The sequence below is a fragment of the Penicilliopsis zonata genome, assembly GCF_001890105.1.
Source record: "Penicilliopsis zonata CBS 506.65 unplaced genomic scaffold ASPZOscaffold_18, whole genome shotgun sequence".
Lineage (NCBI taxonomy): Eukaryota > Fungi > Ascomycota > Eurotiomycetes > Eurotiales > Aspergillaceae > Penicilliopsis > Penicilliopsis zonata.
This window is the reverse complement of record NW_019208926.1, coordinates 241,301-261,184: the sequence shown is the minus strand read 5'-3', so window position 1 is coordinate 261,184 and position 19,884 is coordinate 241,301. Positions and strand designations below refer to the sequence as shown.

The window sequence follows — 19,884 nt, the reverse complement described above, 5'->3', positions numbered from 1 at the left end:
CTCCTCCTCACCACCACCACCACCACTACCTCACCACCATGGAAACCCCCCTCGCCCAGTATCTCTTCACCCGCCTGCGTCAGTTGGGACTGCGCTCGCTGTTCGGCGTCCCTGGCGACTACAATCTCCGTCTCCTCGACCATGTTGCCCCTGCAGGCTTGGACTGGGTCGGGAACTGCAACGAGCTGAACGCCGGGTACGCCGCCGATGGCTACGCCCGGATCAAGGGACTGGGCGCCCTCGTCACCACGTTCGGCGTGGGTGAGCTGTCTGCCATCAACGCCGTCGCAGGCGCCTTTACAGAACGCGCCCCCGTCGTCCAGATCGTGGGCAAACCGCCACGCGCCACGCAGGACGCCCGGACTGTCGTCCACCACACCCTGGGCGACGGCGAGTACGGCCACTTTGCTCGCATGCACACGGCCATCACCGTTGCCCAGGCGAGTCTGCGAGACCCGCAGACGGCCCCCGCGCAGATCGACGTCGTGCTGCAGCAGTGTCTGCTGCATTCCCGGCCTGTGTATATCGAGATCCCGGACGATCTGGTCGACGTGCCGGTCTCGACGGAGCGGTTGAAGACGCCTCTCACGCTCGATATGGATACCCCCTCGCAGTCAGACGAGGAGGTGGTGTCTTTCCTTCTCGAGCGCATCCACGCGGCGAAAGCACCGCTCATTTTCGTCGACGGCGAGAGCCGCGCGTTCAACCTCGTCAAGGAGATCAACGAGCTCGTTCGGGCCACCCAATGGCCTGTCTGGACGTCTACATGGGGTAAGAGTCTAGTCGATGAGACGCTGCCCAACTGCTATGCGATCTACGACGGCGAGTGCGCGCCGTACAAGACGTACTTCGATGCAAGCGACCTGGTGCTCTGCTTTGGGCCGCACTACAGCAATACAAACTCGAATTTCTTCCAGGCCATTCCTAGTCCGGCCGTGACGGTGAATTTCACGGGGACATCTGTCGGCACCGCCAAGAAGACATTCTACAATCTGCGCGTCAAGGCAATCCTGTCTCGTCTCCTGGCGGCCCTTGATACTTCAAGATTACCGGTGTCTTTGGTAGTAGCGACCGAGCTGGCACGAGTGGAACAAGAAGGAAAAGAACCTACCCTTCCACTGCAACTTACCCAGAAATCTCTGTGGCCTGCCATGGCCACCTTCCTGCGTCCCGGCGACATCATCCTCACCGAGACCGGCACCTCAGCATATGGCCTCCGCAGCATCCGGCTCCCAGAGCAGACGCGGCTCTTCGGTCCAGCAACCTGGCTATCGATCGGGTACATGCTGCCCGCGACATTGGGGGCGGCTCTCGCCCAACGGGAGATCCAACAGGGCGAGCACAACGCCGACTTCACCACCTTCATGCCCTCGACAGCCGAGGGCCGCACCATCCTCTTCATCGGCGACGGCAGCCTGCAGATGACCGTGCAGGAGATCAGCACCATGCTCCGCGAGAGGCTCGATATCATCCTCTTCGTGGTGAATAATGACGGGTACACGATCGAGCGGTGCATCCACGGCAAGAACCAGGCGTACAACGATGTCGCGCCCTGGCGGTACCTGCTTGCACCGGCCTTCTTCTCTGCATACGGAAACGAAGAGACAGACGTTAGTGAGTCATCAGAGAGTCTCCGGTCAAGGAATACCCTCTACGTGAAGGATGGCGATGATCTCAGAGCACTCCTGCAGAATGAACATCTCGCGGACGGCAAGGGACTCAGAATGGCGGAAGTGCGTCTTGCGCGCGAGGATGCGCCAGAGGGAGCTCTTACAAGGTTACTTGCTTTACAAGAGTAGCTTCTATTCTAACGATTGTAAATATGATCAAGTGGAACTAACTATAGACAACGAGACATTAAAAGATAGAAGATTGAGATCAACACGGAGAGTAGAACAACCGAAGTGCAGTCAAGAGACTGTCAGTATTAGTTAGAGTCAGTCAGCTCCGTCCATCCCAGATAAGCGACCAGCTCCTCGAAGCGGTCCAGGGCGGCATCCAGCTCGAGATCCTGCACCAGCACGTCCGTGAAGGTCGAGCACACGCGGAACAAGACATGGCGGACGGCCTGGGCGACGGCGCCGTCGACGGGCGCGGTCGGCGCAATCAGCTGAGCCTGGCAGCTGGCGATGACGGCGGCCGGGTCGTCAGGGAAAGAAGCATAATCGAGGAAGGGGGCGAAGAAAGCCTCGAGGTTTTCGTACAGGGCATCTTTCGACTCGAAGGAGGTTCCATCCGCGTAGGTCCGCAGACGGGCCGCGTACCGGTCGATGATGTTGTCCGTCACAGCCTGCCAGTTGAAGACGTCGCGGGCGGGCGATTCAGAGAGGATCATGGCGTCCAGGTCGCGCTTGATAGGGTCCAGCGAGGCCCGGGGGACGTCCTTGAGCATCGGGCGGGTCGCGTTGTTCGGGAATAGGTCGATGTCGTAGCTGAATGCGCTCACCATGTGCTCAAAGTCGATCACGGCCTGGTGCCCGCGCAGATCGTCGTAGCGCGCCGTGAACCTCAGGCGGCCGCCGTGTCCAGGGCCGGGGCCGAAGCTGGGGCGTCCACCGGGGCCTTCACCGGGGCCTTCAGGGCGTCCACCAGGTCCACCGGGACCATGTTCTCCAGGACCATGCTCGCCAGGACCATGCTCGCCAGGACCGTGCTCGCCAGGACCATGTTCTCCAGGGCCATCTTCGCCAGGACGGCGTCCACCAGGGCGTCCACCAGGGCGTCCACCGGGACCGCGTTCACCAGGACCATGCTCGCCAGGACCGTGCTCACGGCCGTGTTCCCAGTCGTCTCCACCAAAAAACCCACGTTTCCCAAACTTGGAGCCAGACTCTTCCAGGCTTCTCGTTCTCTGGCGAGGCTTGGTCTGGACAACACGTACAATGTCCAGACTGTTCTCAAAGTCGCACATGATGATCTCAAAGTCGCCCTCGGTGCGCAGGATGCCATCGATGCGTCCCCCCCAGGTCTCGCTGGCCATCTGGCACCCCAGCCGGGCACGCTGCTGATCAGGCGCCGGCCCGCCGAGGCTACCCTCGACACGCGGGCCCCCTCTGAAATCGTTGTTGATGGTGTCGTTGAACAGGATGCGGTCCTGAGACTGCGGCGAGCCGCCCGGACCGGCCGACATGCCGTCGATATAAAGCAGACGAAGCTCCTTGGCAGTCACATATGTGTGCAGATACCCGTATCTTTCCTCCCCGCCGTTGTCCCCCCCATCGATCAACGGCTGCTGCGTGCCTGCTCCTTCTTTCCCTCCTGCTGCCCCTCCCGGCGGACCACCTCGCGCCATCCGGGCGAAATTCAAGGCATGCTCGGGCTCAAAGGCCACCCACTGCAGACCCGGGATGGGCTCGGGATGGCCGGTGCCGTGGTAGAAGCGCGTCCCCTGCGGCACGCTGGCCAGGAAGAAGGACACGCCGTTGGGGAACTGCGCCAGCTCCGGGTGTCGCATCACGGCATGCACGGCGTTGAACAGGTGGTTGGCGTTGGCGGGCCCGTCATTCTTCCACCCGGCGGCCAGACCGGCCAGAAGCGGGATGGCAAGCAGTTTGTTCACCATTTCTCTCGATGATACTCCTGCTTTTTCACTGTCGGTTGGAGGTTCGCAGAAGCGATCGTGGTCGGGATCTGGCGGGGGCCGAAGGAAACACTCGGCGACGCGCGTCCGTCACATGACTTGGCGCCGGTCGGCCCAAGATAAAAAGAAGTCGGCGAAGCCACGGATTTACGGGGCAAGAGATGAGTCCGATGTTATTTATAGATTGACTTGTTCTTGGATATCTCCGATGTATACTCCGTACTGTGTGGTGTAGTACACTGTACGTCATCCATGGCCGATTGCTGGATTCCGACAATACAACGGAATCTTTGCCTGTGCCGGTAAAAGCGACAGGTTTGTATCGTAGGAGACCATCGCAAACCCGGCGTTCCCCTCTAGCAATCCGTCCAAGGCAAAGGACCACTCCCGTCCGACCAGCGGTGCGACGCAGTCAAGAAACCGGCGGTCTAGTCCGTGGAGGAGCCATTGGTCCGAGCCGCGACATACAGGCACCCACCAGTGAGCGAGGACGAGGAGCGCAAGGGGCTGGCGCCGCTGCACGAGGGCTACAAAGGGCTGCGCGACGATGGCTGGCCAGGTCAGGATGACGTCCCAGGTTAGAGGACGCAGCGCGACACCCGTATAAAATGCGTGCAGCACTGTCAGGGCAGAGAGACAAGTCTGTACTTCGTCTCGCGGGTATTTGGTTTCGCAACACTGCCACCTGAGCAAAATGAACAAGCCACGGATGCGCTGAAGAATGCTCCGCTCTGGCAGTGAAGAAGAAGAAGAAGAAGAAGAAGAAGAAGAAGAAGAAACCGGATTGCAGGCAGTCAGCCACTTTTTCATCGCCGTGGTACGTAAGTGGACGGCCGTTACAGGCTGCAGGCTCCAGTACGCACGGATGGCGGCGAGGAGCGAGGAGACACCGTCGAGCGGGTCTGTCGATGAGGAATCTACAGGCGCTGCGGTCGCGAGAGCCGCCAGCGTGAGAAGGATTTCGAAAAACGCAAAGCCCTGTACCGCGGCGCCGTTTTCAAGCGTGATGCAAGCAATGGCGGTGGTGAATTCACGCTTGGCCTGGGCGTGGGCGCGGCGCGCCGCGGCGCGCTCACCCTGTTTCAACAGGGCTGCGCCGCCCGTGCTGTCCTCCAGCAGGGAGACGCGATGAAGCATCCCCAGCGCGCACAATGATAGCTGAAAGAACCGGTGCTGCGTGGCTAGTAAAGGCGTATCGATCGTCCAGGCGTCCATGAAGCGCTCGCGCGTCAGCAGCAGTAGTGTGAGCGAGGTGTAGTTTAGGAAGTGGGCTAGCGCCTCGGGAATCTGCAAAGATGGCTCTGGAGGCAGATCCCCTCTCCTATCAAGCTGTTAGTTTATTAAGGTGGGCCGTCAAGGGGTACGTAGTACCTCTTCTCTTTCTCGTCTTTCGTGCCAGGTTCGAAAACTACCCGTAACGGCCGGTGTCCAATCACCCCCCGAGCAGCTGCCAAGGCAACGTGCCGCCCAGACCCGAGCGTAGCGACATTCTCGCAGCGAAATCGTACGTCCAGCTCATCGCGATATCCCGGACAGAGCTCGCTGCGGCGGTGACAGCGCAGACACCCAGGGCGCGTGAGATCACACTAGAAAGTCCAGCACACGATCAGTCACTGCCTCCACAAACCTCGGGGACACTCTCTACCTTTGTGCGTCGTCTGCGACAGGCGTGGCAGTCTCTGCTGGGACGACCGACGTTGGGCATGTTTGGACGACGTCTGCGAGACTGTTCGAGTCTCTGGCGATCTCGTGACGCGATCACGGGAAGGCCGGTTTACCCGACGTAAGCCCGGGCTTCCCAACCGGGTTAGTGCGTAGCCTCGAACCAGGCAACAAATAATGCCTGAGGCAGCTTTTTCAGGAACCATTTCTTGCCTCAGGCAGAAAGTAATATGACGTCACTTGTCAGCGCTGAGCATCCCGTTTGGGAAGGTCTTTCGACGCTAGCCCCCATTCATCCCGTCATATAAAGCTTTACGAGCCAACAAACTCCTCTTTCCAACCGCAGAAAAAACAAGAGAACAGAGAACAGAGAACAGAGAACAGAGAACAGAGAACAGAGAACAGAGAACAGAGAACAGAGAAATGTCGACCGACCGAGAAAAGTACCCTGAATTGTTTGTGCCGGACCGCAATATCGACCCGCGCACGCGTTCGCGGGAGGTGCCCATGAAGATCTTGGCGCTGAGCATGCCCCGGACGGGGACAATGTGTGAGTACTTGTGTTGGCAGGAAGAATGAATACTAATTGGTGTTGAAGCCATGCAGACTGCTCTTGAAACGCTAGGGTTTGGCCCGACGATCCACGGCTTCAACCAGTGGATGCATGTGCAGGACACGCGGATGTGGCAGGAAGGACTGGAAGCCAAATTTTTCCTTCCCTCTCAGGCAAAGATGAAACCCTTTGGTCGACAAGAGTTTGACCAGCTACTGGGCTACTACGAGATTGCCTCGGATTTCCCCTCGATCGCGTTCGCAGAGGAGCTGATCGCCGCGTACCCGGAGGCGAAGGTGGTGATTGTCGAGCGCGACGTGGACGCGTGGTACGAGAGCTTCCACGACTCGTTTATCAAGTACATGTTCAGCGTGGCCGTGTCGGCGTTTGTCCGCCTCGATACGCAGATGTATACCTTCCAGGAGATGACCAACACCTGGGTCCGGGGCAAGTTCCGGGCGAATTCGCGGCGCGAGCTGGAGCAGAACGCCAGGAAGGTCTACCGCCAGCACTACGAGACCATCCGGCGGGTGACCCCCAGGGAGCGGCTGCTGGATTTCAAACTTGAAGATGGCTGGGAGCCGTTGTGTGCGTTCCTGGGTAAAGATGTCCCTGATGTACCCTTTCCACGGGTCAACGACCGCCAGGCCTTTGCGGAGCGGAGCGACCTCATGCTCAAGATTGCTGGGGGGAGAATCCTCCGGAAGGGCGTCATTTTGATCACTGTCATGGTGGCAGCAGGGGCCGTGTGGATGAAGTATAGTTCATTAGGATAAGCTGGATTAATCCGGCTGCTAAATGTCAAGTCTAGTACTCCATAGGAGATGTCACCCTCACTCTTCAAAGGTAGAAATAAATCATCTCATTGAGGCACCCCCCACCCTCCACCCCCCGGAGAGTTGATCTGAATCCTCTCGCCGGCTTTCAACTTGATGACAGCTTTGCCTCCGATATTGATCTTCTCCTCTTTACCATGCTCGTTCCTCCGAAACACATAATTCACGCCTGCCTTACCCGGTTGGCCCCCCGCGAGCCCCGATGGCCGCGTAGCACGGCGTTCAGACAGGATGCTGAAGGTGAGAGGGATCCTGGCCTGGACTTCTCGCGTGATGCCGTTTCCGCCGCGGAACAAGCCCTCGCCGCCCGAGTGCAGATTGATCTCGTCTCGGGTGATGATCACGGGCGTTCTCCGTTCGACGACCTCTGGATCCGTTGCCCGCGTGTTTGTCGCATGCACGTTGACACCACTTACGCCGTGCCACGAGGGTCCGGCACCGGACCCTCCACCGACGGTCTCGGAATAATTCCAGCCTGGAATCACTTGTCCGATGCGGGGATCTTTCCCGCCCATTCCCCAGCCGAGTGAGTTTGCGCAGCCCTGTGAGTCGGCGGCCGCATTCAGGGCCTTGAGCAGCACGTCGGTGATCCGCTGGGAAGCGATGGTGGATCCGCAGATGGCCACAGAGGGCGACGGGTTGAGGATGCTTCCCTCCGGAACGCGGATGGTGCATGGGTTGAGACAGCCCTGGTTCAGGGGGATCTCCATATCCACCAGGCAGCGGAGCACGTATATAATGGCTGAGTGCGTGATGGAAATGGGCATGTTCATGTTTCCGTACGTCTGGGCCCCCGTCCCGGTAAAGTCGAACAACGCACCGCCTTCTTCATCCAATGTGATGGCCACTTTGATCTCGGTGCCGTCGTCGAAAAAGTCAGACGCGGTTAACGGCTGCGCCAGTCGGGTGTTGTGGTACATTTTCTTGAGCAAGGTCCGGATGGCAGTTTCGGCAGTGCGTTGGATCCCCTCCATAGCCGTGTGGACTCTGGGTAATCCGAATTCATCACAGAGCTGTTGCAAGAGTCTGATCCCGCGCTGGTTGGCGGCAATCTTGGCCCGTATATCTGACAGATTATCGCCCAAGCGTCTCGTCGCGCTGCAGCCCGGATACTCGGCCGCTTTGGCGAAGAGAGCACGCACTTCATCTTCGAGAAAGACGCCGCCTCGCACGATCCGTGCGGAATGCACCATCATCCCTTCTTGCCAGAGCTCCGTCGAGTCTGGGACCATGCTCGTGATGCCGATCCCGCCGATATCGGTATGGTGGCCTCGAGAAGCGACGTAGAAGATGATTTCGCCGTTGTAGAACGCGGGTGTGACAACTGTCAGATCCGGGAGATGGGTGCCTCCTGCCTCTGGATGGTTGGTGAGTAAGACATCCCCCGGTTGTAGGTCGTCTTTCCACCGTTCGTGCTGGTATTGGATAGCAAACTGCATGCTCCCCAGATGGACAGGGATGTGTGGTGCATTGGCGACCAGCCCGCCATCTGGGGCGAAGAGGGCACATGAGAAATCCAGTCGTTCCTTGATGCTTGTGCTGATCGAGGTGCGCTGTAATGTATGGCCCATCTGTTCGGCGATCGCCATAAACCGGTTTGCGAAGCAGGAGAGCAGGACAGGAGACACTCCAGTCTCTTGAGAGTCAACTTTTGCTTCCTCTCCACGGTCAATCACCACATGCTCTTCGGTGATGATGGCCTCGTATCTGCTTTCGACGAGAATGGTCTGAGTCTCGTCGGCGATCAGGGCTGGCCCTTTGATTTGAGCCCCCACAGCGAGTGAGCTCAATCTATAGACCGGGACATCATGCCAGTCATCATCGAGGTAGACTCTTTGCTGTCGCTCAGGTGTTGCAGACACGGTGTTTGCCTTTGCGAGAGCGATGCTCTGATTGATCCGGACACCCTCACGCGGTCTCCTTGCCACCGCTCGCACCCGGATACTATCGACAACGATATCTCGTGGAGTAGTGAAAGCAAACTCACGGAGATGCTGTGCGGTGAACGCTGCCGAATAGTCACCATTTTCTGGCTCTTCGACGGCAAGACTAGTATCCATTCCACGGTATTGCAGGTTGAGAAAGGTAGTGTACACGATCGACTCCTTATCGGTGACTCCTTGAGAACACAATTCAGTCTCCAATCGAGCTTGGAGTTCCTTTTCTCTCTCTCTCAGCAGTGACATCGTCTCGTCGTTATGAGTGTTGTGATGTGATAAAGTCAGCGAGGAGGGCTCAGTCATTTCTGCGGTTGTCTCAGCCAGACTGATCCCGTACGCAGACAGCAGGGAGGCATAGCGATGAATAAGAATACGATTGATGCCCAGATTCGAGGCAATCGAGCAGGCGTGTTGACCGCCCGCGCCCCCAAAGCTCACCAGGTGGTGGTCAGCCGTAAGGAACCCCCTCCCCTCCGTCTCGTTGCGAATTGGGCGGCACATGCTCTCATTGGCGACCTGGATAAACCCGGCCGCCAGCTGAACGGGACTGAGATCTACTTCTTCTGCCAGTTCAGTGAACTTCTTCTCCACGACGTCTCTATCCAACGGCTGATTGGCGTCTTCGCCGAATATTGCAGGGAAAGACGTCACATCCAGTCGACCAAGGAAGAGATTCGCGTCGGTGACAGTCAAAGGGCCGCTTTTCCTATAACAGGCCGGACCGGGATGAGCACCAGCGCTCTACTCATTGTCAGCACATCAAAAAAAAAAAAAAAAAAAAAAAAAAGAAGAAGAAGAAGATTAAAGAAAGAAACTCACCTCCGGCCCTACAACTAGTAGCCCATTTCTGATGAAAAGCATCGACCCACCGCCCGCCGCCACAGTCGCGATATTCAACATGGGCGCGGCGATCCGTCTGCCCGCGATGGTTGCCCCCTGGACATGATCGAAACGGCCGTCGAAGCGCGAGACGTCAGTGCTGGTGCCTCCCATATCAAACCCGATCAGCGGGGTCCGGGTCTCTTCATCATAGCACGCTCGGGCGACGCCCACAACTCCGCCCGCCGGACCACTCAGCAGGGCGGCATTGCCTGTATACCCCGGTGCCAGGCGGAGGCCGCCGTCCGAGGCAATGAAATCGATTCTCCGCGGGGGGCATTTGAACCCTGCGAGGAAGTTGTCGACGTACTGTCTGACGACGGGGGAGAGGTACGCGTCCGTACAGACGGCGGTGGTTCTCTCCAGAATCTTGATCCGAGGGGAGATTATTGACGAGAGAGAGACGGTGAAGCCTTCTTCTTCTGCGATGCGACCGGCCAGACGTTCATGTTCTATGAAATTAGATGGACACGTAGATAAGAAGTAGAAGGAAAAGAAGGGAAAGAACACGAGGGAATACCCTGGTAAAGATGGGAGTGAAGAAAAGCAATCGCAACGGCCGTAAACCCCTGCTTTCTCAAATCTCTGAGAACAGAGCGTGTCTGATCCTCATCCAGTCTGCGAATAATACGAATCACCTCTCCACTGGCCGTATGGACGAGGTCAGGGTCATTATTGTCCCTCCAGTCTGTCTGCACAGGCGCTGGATCCAACTCGTATCCTTCAGGCGTCACACGCTCGTCGATCTCAACGACAGTATCAAACAACAAGGAGGGTTTGCGGATATTCAAGTCAAACAGCTTCGGGCGGGACTGGTCGCCTATCTCGCTGAGATCCCTGAATCCCCTGGTGGTCAAGAGAGCAAACCGGGCGCCCTTGTGTTCCAGGAGGGCGTTTGTGGCCACGGTTGTCCCAATGCGGCAGGAGCCTATCATATGGTTTAGTCAGCCCTAGCCCTACCCTAACCCTAACCCTAACCCTGGATCTAAGCCTAAGCGGGAAGGCTCCCTACCGATGGAAGAAGCGTCCAAGAGCTCGTCCTTGGGGATGCATCTCCCCTCGACGATCTCGAGGACTCTTCGAATCGCTTCTGTGGGCGCATCACGGTAGTTCTGCGGGTCGACAGACAGCAGCTTGAAGACGTGGACGTCGGACGTCTGAGCGATCACGTCGCAGAACGTGCCTCCGCGGTCTGCTTATTAGACTAGAATATATATATATATATAGGAATATCGGATCTTACCGATTGAAATGCGAATACCGTGCATTCTACAGAATGATAATCCAAGGATGATATGTAGTAGAAAGGTATGTGTATGTGTTATATACGGGAGCTCTACGCCTATCGTCATTGGCAGGATGATGGCGTGATAGATAGGCATACTATATAACTATATCAGTCTTCTAGTGATTATTTTCTGGTTATATTTCTATTCATTTTTCATCTTTTGTAGAATGAAGCTTCTAGGCTATCTCTGGGACTCCCTCGACGACAAACCCGTCGAGGAACACCGCCTCGTCCGGCGGCTGGACACTTTCTACCTCATCTGGGCGTGTCTGTACTACTTTGTCATGTACCTCGACTCGACCAACGTGTCGAACGCGTACGTGTCGGGCATGCAGGACGACCTGCACATGTACGGCAACCAGCTGAACATCCTGACCACCTGCTGGACGGTGGGATATATCCTCGGCACGCTGCCCTCGCAGCTGGTGCAGATGAAGGTGCGCCCCTCGCGCTGGCTGCCGGCGCTGGAACTGCTCTGGGGGGCGCTCGTCATGTGTATGGCTGCTGCACCGAACGTGAAGAGCCTGTACGCCCTCCGGTTTCTCATCGGGCTGTGTGAGGCGTCGGCGTATCCGGGCATGATGACGCTGTTGGGGAGCTGGTACACGCCGCAGGAGCTGGGGAAGCGGTCGGTGATTTTCCAACAGAGCAGCGCTGCGGCGCAGATGTTTTCGGGGTATATATCTCTTCTTTGAATGATCTTTGGAATGTTCGGTGTTCTAATGTATTAGCTTTCTTCAAGCAGGCATATATAATGGGATGAACGGAACGGCGCACCTCCCCGGCTGGCGCTGGCTGTTCATCTTCGACGGCATCATCTCCATCCCCATCGCGCTCGCGGGCTTCTGGCTCATCCCGGACTCTCCCGCCACCTCGAGGGTGTTTTACCTGAACGAGACAGACCGGCAGGTTGCCCAGACGCGGCTGCAACGCGTCGGAAGAGCGACACACAAGGGATTCAGCTGGGAGGTCTTGCGTTCTACAGCGACCAAATGGCCTCTTTACGTGATGGTCATTCCATACGTGTATGTTCCCTATCTACTATTCATATACCGAATCATTGCTGACTGTAAATCTCAGGTGCTACGTTCTTGCTCTCCATATCGCATCGTATATGAACCTCTGGCTGGAATCCCTCGAGATCTATACCGTCGCGCAGATCAACGTGATCCCCTCGGGCGGGTACGCCGTGGAAATCGTCTGCGCCCTGTGCTTTGCGATTATCAGCGACGCGATCGGCAAGCGCTGGCCGATCATCATGTTCGGCGCCGCAATGGGATTACTCGGCGGAACCCTGCTGTCCGTGTGGACTGGGATCCCTGTTGGATTGAAATATGTGGCCTGGTTCCTTACCTTTGCGCCCGTGGGTACCGGGGCGCTGCTGTTCGCCTGGGGGAATGAATTGTGTAGCGGTTCCGCCGAGGAGAGGGCCATCCTTCTCGGGTGGCTCAACACAATGGGATATGTGTTCTATGCGTGGGTGCCGGTCCTCATCTACCCGGCCAGCCAGGCGCCAGAGTATAAAGTCGGGTATAAAGTGAATGCAGCGCTGTGGGGGGTGTATCTGTTGGGGATTCCTGTCATTCTCTGGTTTGCACGCCGGTTTCCCCTCGAACAGAGGGAGGATCCAGAGGTGGAAAGTGTCACATTTGATAAGGTGTAGAGAATAGCTCTAACACTGTATAACCAGCATACCTTGTTGCTTCTTGATGAGAGAATGCCAGAAAAGGAAGAAAGACGCCAATGATCACCCCCACGACGATCCTACATCATTCGTCAGTATAGCAAGACATTCTATATGTAGTATGCGGTACCATCTTATAGACACGTTGATATCTTCTCATTCGGTCTATCAATTGTTGTCTTCATCATACCAGTCCTTGTTCAAGCGCCCAGTTCCGGCCTGAGAACGGTCAGATGCCAGTGATAATGGAGAGGAATCCAAAGGGCCCTCTGTTCTTACCGCAGAAATCCACCAAGACGAAGCTGTATGGGAATCGGACACGATGGCATCCAGCATGAGACAAGAACCGAGTGTCGATCAACCATAGAAGATCAAAGTGCAGGAAGCGATGCTGCAGGAGGGGAATCCCTAGACAGAGCACAGTGTAAGCTTAGAAACCACGAGATACATTCAAGCTGCAGGCTCCTACCACGATGGACGTTGTCTTCGTCGCGACGCAGTTTATTGGGGCGATTCCCATTTCCCAGCCCGCCAGCCCACGTGATCGGCCTGATTGCCTTGTTTGCAGCGGGCACAGCGCGCAAACTCCAGGCACGCTCAAGAGGCAACACCTTTCTCGACCGGGTGAACGAGGAGGTCTTTCATGCCGTGTAGGCAGTACGTGCTCGTGATGGCGTTCAAAGATACCAGTGGCGAGACTCATACCACGCTCCTGGGCCAGCTGTTCCACGGGGAACGGCTCGACGTGGCCCAGACGGTGAACAAGCTGAGCACGCACGACAAGGCCACTTTCAGGGAGAACATGCGGATTGCGAGTGGCGAGACACATGGAGAGGTTGAGCTGCCCGAGACGGCGCCCTTGGTGTATCCGGATATCGACAGGAGTCGCAGGGAGACCAGGGGAGGTGGAAACGCTCTTCGCGCTGGCTGGCAGAAAGGCGAATATAGAATGGGTGAGTCTACATCTATATCTCTACTTCTATCACATTCTAATTAATAGGCATCAGAACACCCACTACCACCCGAACAACGCCCCCCATGAAATCGCGCTTCAATGACCCCAACCACCCGGCGAACAGCGGCTCGTTCATTGCGTTGGTCTCTGGCAGACACATCCCCGTACCCGGGATCGACAGGATGATCTCTGCGACGAGAGAACAGACGTTCTGTATTTTATGGTGGTCAATTTGCCGACGCAGGAGGAGATGTGGGCGAGTACTCAGTGAGTAATATAGTTGTTCTCGTTTTGGACCAACTGGACACTTATGCTACAGCTGACTTGGGTATAGTGATAGTCTACTAGCATTGTCTGAAAGTAATTCATAATTATATAACATAATACTACCAATAATACGGAGTAATTGATCCTTTTGGGGCTGTGTAAGTACTCAGTAAGCACCGTCAATAGGTTGTTACTTCAACTAGCCATTTAATTCGCTTAATCCTGTAAGATGAACCAATTGACTATAGGTAAAGTTAATAAGAACTTAGTATTGTCGTATTCTCTGCAGAACTATTGAATTACGCGAGCCACCAAATCAGAGCGTATTAAGCCCAGCGCCTATCTAGTAAGCCCAACGCCTATATATTCACTGCAACACCAACTACACTACCTACACAACATAACAACATACTGCAATGCCCTCCATTCTGATTGTTCCCGGCTTCTGGGAAGGCCCAACGGTCTTCAGTGCCGTCTCTTCCCTCCTGCAATCCCAGGGATACACCGTCGAAACCGCCGTGCTGCCCAGCACCGGCACTGTCTCGCCCGGCAACCCGACCATGGGCGACGACATCCTGTCTATCCGCACGCACATCGAGCGCCTCGTGGTCGCCGGAGAAGACGTCCTGCTCGTTCTCCATTCCGCCGGCGGGTTTCTCGGCAGCGAAGCCATGCAGGGACTCGACAGGAAGACGCGACACGCTGCTGGAGAAACAGGGGGGGTGGTAGGGATTGTTTTTTTGGCGGCAGCGGTGTTTCCCCAGGGATATACGCACCAACCCTTGCCTTTTGCTGTCGTGGAGGTATTTTCTTTCTCTCTCTCTCTCTCTCTCTCTCTTTACATCTACTTATCCATTTGCTGGTCTCATATTTATATTTGTTGATGATAGAACGGCTCTTCATATTGCGCGCAACCGGAAACCATCCTGTTCAACGATCTCTCCGAGTCTGACAAAACGAAATGGCTGGCTGTGTTGAAACCGCAACCGGCGCACGACTGGGACGGAACAGTCTCGTATACAGGCTGGAAAGACGTGCCGTCGGTGTATCTCATCTGCGAGGAGGATCAGGCCATTCCAGTGTCTCTGCAGGAGCAGTTGGCGGCGCTGGCGGGGAGTTCAGTCCAGCGGTGCCGTGCAGGCCATATGGTGCACTTGAGTCTGCCGGAGAGAGTTGTTGAGGTTGTCTGTGGTTTGATAGATTTGATAGATGGTTGATAGATAGATTCTGATACTACAGTAAACCTACTCTACAACACCATACCAATATCCATCAGAAAATTAATATGGCTTCTACTGATAAAATGTATTACTACATCTACTGCGTCTGGAGTAGATACTATAGTATTCATGATTATTATATATTTTCTATTTAATTTACCATCAGGTTAAATTCGATAATATTAGAAAACTGTTGATCCCATCAATCAGTTCAACTCTAGTACCTTGACTCTACAAGTTGACACCACAAAATCAATTGAATACCAACTGTTTAGTACTTGATATACATATTCTATTTATATAAATCTATATCAACCTAATATATGTACAGAGTAGTTATATGTAGTACAGTGATAATATCCAGCTTCGTCATCTCCCCACTCAATCCACCAATAACAAACCACGGCTTCACTGGCCACGCGTCGTCTCCTATCTCTCTCTCGTCCGATCAACTCCAATTCTCCCTCTCCTCTTCACCTCACTTCACTTCATCTCCATGTGATGACGGCATGACTACCCATCGTCGCAAGAGCGCCTTCTTCAGAGCCCTGGTCGCCGCCGCTCTCCTCGTCTGCGCCGCCCTCGTCGTCGTCCTGTACTCGCGCAGCGCCCCGCTATCCGATCTCGCGAACCCCCTCGTTCTCGGCAGCAGCACCAGCAGCACCAGCAGCAGCGACGACGCCGCCGACGTCGACCCAGACGGCGAGAATGGCGGCTGCAACGTCAATCTCGACCGGCTGCGCGCGTGGAACGTGAACGCAAAATCGGAGCTGACCTCGGTGCAGTATTCCCGCATTGAAATCACCGCCAGCGCGAGCAAGGACTTCAAGCAGTTCCCCGACAGGCTCGACACTTCGCTACCCGCGTACCGTCAGATCTCGCTCGCGAACAAACGAGACCACTTTGAGATCCTCCCCAACGAAGCATGCGACCCGCACGTCCATCTGCACGTCCCCTTCAACCCGTCGCGCGCCGACGCGTCACACATCCTGTTCGGCGTCGCGACGACCATCACCCGCCTGAACGAGTCGCTCGAGGCCTTTGCCCACTGGTCGCGCGGCACGGGCGCCCGCATCATCGCCGTCGTCGAGCCCGACGAGAATAAAGTGCTGGTGCGTCGTCGCGCAGAGGAACTCGGCATCCACCTGCAGATCTTCGAGGATCGCGCAGAGTACCTCGACCGGTACTTCTCGCTGGTGCGGGTGCTCTTCCAGCAGCGCACGCCCGACACCAAATGGGTGTCTTTCATCGACGACGATACCTTTTTTCCCTCCATGACGAATCTCGTCCGTCGGCTGGACTCCTATGACGCCTCCCAGCCGCAGTATATCGGGGCCTTGTCCGAGGATTTCGCTCAGATGCATGTATGGGGGTACATGGCGTACGGCGGCGGGGGGGTCTTCCTCTCGATTCCGCTCCTCACAACCTTGAACGAAGTGTACCCGGATTGCCGCAAGTTCACGGACACGGGCGACTGGCGTCTGGCCCGGTGTATATACACGTACACGACGACAAAATTCACCTGGGAGAGGGGCCTCTACCAGCTCGATCTGCACGGGGATGCGTCCGGTTTCTACGAGTCCGGACGACCGTTGCCTCTCTCGCTTCATCATTGGAAATCCTGGTTCGACGCGGATATGGTGCAGATGAGCGCCGTGTCGGCCGTGTGCGGCGACGCGTGTCTGCTGCGTCGGTGGCGGCTCAACGACGACTGGTTCCTCGTCAACGGATTCAGTCTGATCCAGTATTCGAGTCTGCTGGATGACTTGCTCGGGATGGAGGAGACGTGGGACCGCAGCATGACGAGAAAGGGCAACGAGTTTGCCTTTAGTCTCGGCCCGCTTCGGCCAAAGGATACGGGCAAGCTCTCCCTGCGTCTTAAGGAGGCCGTTGTCGCCAAGAAAGTCGTCAGGCAGTATTATCTCCATGAAGGAGATGAGGAAACCGAGGCGCAGGTCGTCGAGGTTGTCTGGCGGTTGAACGATGATGATAGCTCTATGTAATATATTTCATATAATTTCATATACATTCATATACATTTACTATCACTCTTCGTAGGCCGGCGGCAGTTCGAGACGCTCGAATTCAGCCATCGAGACATCATACCCCAGATGTCTCTTTAGTAATTCATGCGTGACGAACCGTTCAGGCGTGTTGCCCTGCGCATCGACAAACGAGACGTGGTGATTCACCTCGCTGATCCGCTGCAGCTCGTTCGCATGCCGATGGTGGTGCGGACACCCGTCCACGCCGATCAGGAAGATGGTGACATGCACCCACGACAAACTGAGGAGGTCCAGCTCGAACTCGTCCATGTCCGTGGCCTCGCCGTCAAGCAGGAGGAGGAGGCGGAGCATGGGTGTCTTCGGCCCCGCCTGCCACCCGTATACGGGGTGATGCGTCGCCGACTGCGCGTGTTTCTGGAAATGCAGCTCCTTGACCATCTGCCAGCCTGTCATGACGCGGGTCCCGCCCCCGAACCGGATGTTGTTCCATTGCGTCTCGAGATTCGTGTGGTGGATGTATCCCATTGGCGTCGCGTGGCTGGAGAACGTCACCAGTTCGTACCCTCCTCTGTTGCGGTCGTGGTTGATCATTGCATCCGTGAACCGGCGGACTATCGCTTTGGCGACATCTAAAAAAAATTAGCATGTATCCACTAATCAATTTTATGTGAAAAAATTTACCCTTATTCTTTGGCTGCGTCGACCGTGAGTACCCCGTTATAAGGTATCCGTCGTAATTCGGCCTCATGGGAGTAAAGTCCATCGACCCAGAGACGTCCAGGAGAATCATGGTATCGTCGGAAGCCACCTCGGGCGCATCGTACGCCCGGAACGGCGGCGGCATGACCTGCTTCGAGTATCCGTCCGAGGTATGTTGCAGATGGCAGGTATCGTCCGCAGAGAAATACGCCGGGGGTGGTTCCACGGCAGACGCCATGCGCCGGCGCGCCATGTCCAGCGCGGAGATGAGATCGGGCTTCATGCGCGCGGCTGCAGAGCCCTCGCGATGGTTCAATACCCAGTACAGCCGTTCTTCGGCTGTGTCTTCGTACCCGCGCCAGGCGGGGGTGATGCCTCGCCATCCCGACGCGGCCTCGATGCTGAACTTCAACGGGTTCGAAACCAGGTTCGCCCATGCGACGGGGATCGGTTCGAAGTACCCCGCCCGCAGCAGATGGAGGTACTGGATCGGTTGGTTCAGGCGCAGGCCGGAGATCTTCTGCCTCATCCCTACTTTCTCCTGGTAGGCGACGACGATGTGCCGCCACGTGGGATCCGGCCAGCGGCCCTCCTCCTCCCTGAGAATCGCGGTGCGCAGTTCTGCCGCGTGGGTCTTTTCGTTCGCCAGCCGCTGCAGTTCTTTTTCTTCCGGTGTTCTGATCGATAATGCCCTTTTCAAACCCGCGAGTTTCGACGGCTTGCCGCTGCCGCTCCGCTTCTGTCTCTCCTGCGCCAGAGTCAACTCCGCCATGGCCGACTCCAGCGCCGCGCCGCCGTCCCAGATGCTGTGTTTTGGTTCCCGGCTGTTCACGGCGTTCTGCGCCTCGGCGTTCAACCGCGCGTTCAACGAGATGGTCGAATGGATCGAAGTCGCGTACATCTGGGGACTGATCCGCGGGCCAAACATACCCGTATATTGCCGTGAAAACGGCGAAGGGATGTACATGTACGGATTACTCGCGAACACGCTCCGGTCGCAGTCGCTGTATGCCTTTTCGCCCGGGTACATCACCGCCGACGACCACAGGTTCTGCACGCCCAGCCGCGTCCATTTCCGCCGCTGGTACTGGTGGATGTCGCAGTTGCAGTATATGTCTACCTCGTGCTCCGGTTCGATGTCGCTGTTGTAGATACGGTTGTTGATCTGCACCTGCTGCAGCAGGGTCTGCATTTCTTGCTACTATCATTAGAAAGGGCAATAAAAAAAAGGCGTTCCAAAGTACCTACCTCATCGCGCGCTCGCACCAGAGCGGCGTGGATGACCGGGTTCGTGTGCGAGGGTACGTATCCAGCAGGAAGCGTGTACGCCGGGGGAAGCACATCATTGTTTCCATCGATCTTCTTGTCGATCGGTTTCTCCCCGCTGGTCTTGGCGTCTGCAATCTGGGCGTTGGAGTATTTGTCTGGATCGGCATAGAAGCTCTCCACTGCTGCCTGGATGCTCTCCGACCCCTATGACGTCAGTCCACTTGGCACAGCAGCGGCGAGAGAGAGAATTGTTCTACCTCAAGGAACACAAAGGCCTTGCCCTCGTCTGCCTCTGGCGCAAAGGCCAGGAACTCTGCAATCGTGCTTTCGGAGGGAATCATCGTTCGCTGAAGACTTGAGAATCTGTGCTTCAGAAAGGAGGATGGCAGACTTGGTTTTGAGGCCGTCTGTTCGAGTGTTTCCCCTCAGTGGCTGTGCCGGCGGCACTTTCTTCCGCGCCCTGTCTTTACTATTTTTATATGAGGCATTTGAGGCATTTAAGCATTTCTGGTATTACTACATGGATACTGGGTATTTGCTATAGATACCTATGGAAGTATTGAATATTACAAGTAAACCAGGTAAATGATCCTCCTAGTATTTTGTGTAATATACAATACTCTATTGAGCCTAGGATTGCTAGTATAAATTGTACTATCTACACCTTACTGGATAGAACAAATCTATTATATTTGACGGTTTATATCAATCGCTTATTGTCTATCACCTACTGTACCTATATTAATAGTTTATCTCTCAAAGATTCTGATTTGGCGCTGTCTGGTCAGACTGGTTCTACTTATGCTTTAATGCTTCAAGGACAGGCTATGTTGGAGGCATCTCATTTCTAATTGTCTAAATACAAGAGCTTATCTCTGCCTGTCTCTTCTTCCATGGTCTCACAGTCAGTTTTACTCTTTCTGTATGTAGTAGATGAAGTCTTTATAAGTCTATCTTTGGTACTATTTGTCGGTTGATACGAGTAGATATACCTTGCCTACCAATAGTATCTCTTGGATAGCCAGTAGCATGGTTTACACAGTCTA

General features: G+C 55.7%; 10 protein-coding genes across 10 annotated transcripts; 6 read left to right on the top strand and 4 right to left on the bottom strand.

Annotated features, from left to right (window-relative positions):
- Positions 1 to 38: 38 nt before the first annotated feature.
- ASPZODRAFT_19320 (hypothetical protein) lies at positions 39 to 1,799 on the top strand (the record flags this gene model as incomplete). The annotated part of the gene is made up of 1 exon (XM_022727376.1): positions 39 to 1,799. One exon carries the CDS (start codon positions 39 to 41, stop codon positions 1,797 to 1,799), a length of 1,761 nt encoding a protein of 586 aa, XP_022578108.1.
- Positions 1,800 to 1,927: 128 nt separating this feature from the next.
- Positions 1,928 to 3,562, bottom strand: ASPZODRAFT_74026 (hypothetical protein; the record flags this gene model as incomplete). The annotated part of the gene is made up of 2 exons (XM_022729941.1): positions 1,928 to 2,507; positions 2,805 to 3,562. 2 exons carry the CDS (start codon positions 3,560 to 3,562, stop codon positions 1,928 to 1,930), a joined length of 1,338 nt encoding a protein of 445 aa, XP_022578107.1.
- Positions 3,563 to 3,826: 264 nt separating this feature from the next.
- Positions 3,827 to 5,285, bottom strand: ASPZODRAFT_19318 (hypothetical protein; the record flags this gene model as incomplete). The annotated part of the gene is made up of 3 exons (XM_022727375.1): positions 3,827 to 4,901; positions 4,952 to 5,166; positions 5,226 to 5,285. 3 exons carry the CDS (start codon positions 5,283 to 5,285, stop codon positions 3,827 to 3,829), a joined length of 1,350 nt encoding a protein of 449 aa, XP_022578106.1.
- Positions 5,286 to 5,665: 380 nt separating this feature from the next.
- ASPZODRAFT_73923 (hypothetical protein) lies at positions 5,666 to 6,571 on the top strand (the record flags this gene model as incomplete). The annotated part of the gene is made up of 2 exons (XM_022729934.1): positions 5,666 to 5,792; positions 5,841 to 6,571. 2 exons carry the CDS (start codon positions 5,666 to 5,668, stop codon positions 6,569 to 6,571), a joined length of 858 nt encoding a protein of 285 aa, XP_022578105.1.
- An 86-nt stretch (positions 6,572 to 6,657) lies between these two features.
- ASPZODRAFT_19316 (hypothetical protein) lies at positions 6,658 to 10,718 on the bottom strand (the record flags this gene model as incomplete). The annotated part of the gene is made up of 5 exons (XM_022727374.1): positions 6,658 to 9,312; positions 9,391 to 9,902; positions 9,971 to 10,378; positions 10,463 to 10,642; positions 10,694 to 10,718. 5 exons carry the CDS (start codon positions 10,716 to 10,718, stop codon positions 6,658 to 6,660), a joined length of 3,780 nt encoding a protein of 1,259 aa, XP_022578104.1.
- A 187-nt stretch (positions 10,719 to 10,905) lies between these two features.
- On the top strand, positions 10,906 to 12,401 carry ASPZODRAFT_73970 (hypothetical protein; the record flags this gene model as incomplete). Its single annotated transcript, XM_022729937.1, has 3 exons — positions 10,906 to 11,414; positions 11,470 to 11,763; positions 11,819 to 12,401. The coding sequence occupies 3 exons, from the start codon at positions 10,906 to 10,908 to the stop codon at positions 12,399 to 12,401; spliced, it is 1,386 nt and encodes a 461-aa protein (XP_022578103.1).
- A 691-nt stretch (positions 12,402 to 13,092) lies between these two features.
- On the top strand, positions 13,093 to 13,725 carry ASPZODRAFT_19314 (hypothetical protein; the record flags this gene model as incomplete). The annotated part of the gene is made up of 3 exons (XM_022727373.1): positions 13,093 to 13,375; positions 13,423 to 13,590; positions 13,712 to 13,725. 3 exons carry the CDS (start codon positions 13,093 to 13,095, stop codon positions 13,723 to 13,725), a joined length of 465 nt encoding a protein of 154 aa, XP_022578102.1.
- A 286-nt stretch (positions 13,726 to 14,011) lies between these two features.
- On the top strand, positions 14,012 to 14,940 carry ASPZODRAFT_136041 (hypothetical protein). The gene is made up of 2 exons (XM_022723964.1): positions 14,012 to 14,447; positions 14,535 to 14,940. The coding sequence occupies exons 1-2, from the start codon at positions 14,061 to 14,063 to the stop codon at positions 14,859 to 14,861; spliced, it is 714 nt and encodes a 237-aa protein (XP_022578101.1). The 5' UTR covers positions 14,012 to 14,060; the 3' UTR covers positions 14,862 to 14,940.
- Positions 14,941 to 15,373: 433 nt separating this feature from the next.
- ASPZODRAFT_19312 (hypothetical protein) lies at positions 15,374 to 16,867 on the top strand (the record flags this gene model as incomplete). Its single annotated transcript, XM_022727372.1, has 1 exon — positions 15,374 to 16,867. The coding sequence occupies one exon, from the start codon at positions 15,374 to 15,376 to the stop codon at positions 16,865 to 16,867; it is 1,494 nt and encodes a 497-aa protein (XP_022578100.1).
- Positions 16,868 to 16,909: 42 nt separating this feature from the next.
- On the bottom strand, positions 16,910 to 19,179 carry ASPZODRAFT_19311 (hypothetical protein; the record flags this gene model as incomplete). Its single annotated transcript, XM_022727371.1, has 4 exons — positions 16,910 to 17,499; positions 17,552 to 18,767; positions 18,818 to 19,042; positions 19,096 to 19,179. 4 exons carry the CDS (start codon positions 19,177 to 19,179, stop codon positions 16,910 to 16,912), a joined length of 2,115 nt encoding a protein of 704 aa, XP_022578099.1.
- Between the last annotated feature and the right edge of the window lie 705 nt (positions 19,180 to 19,884).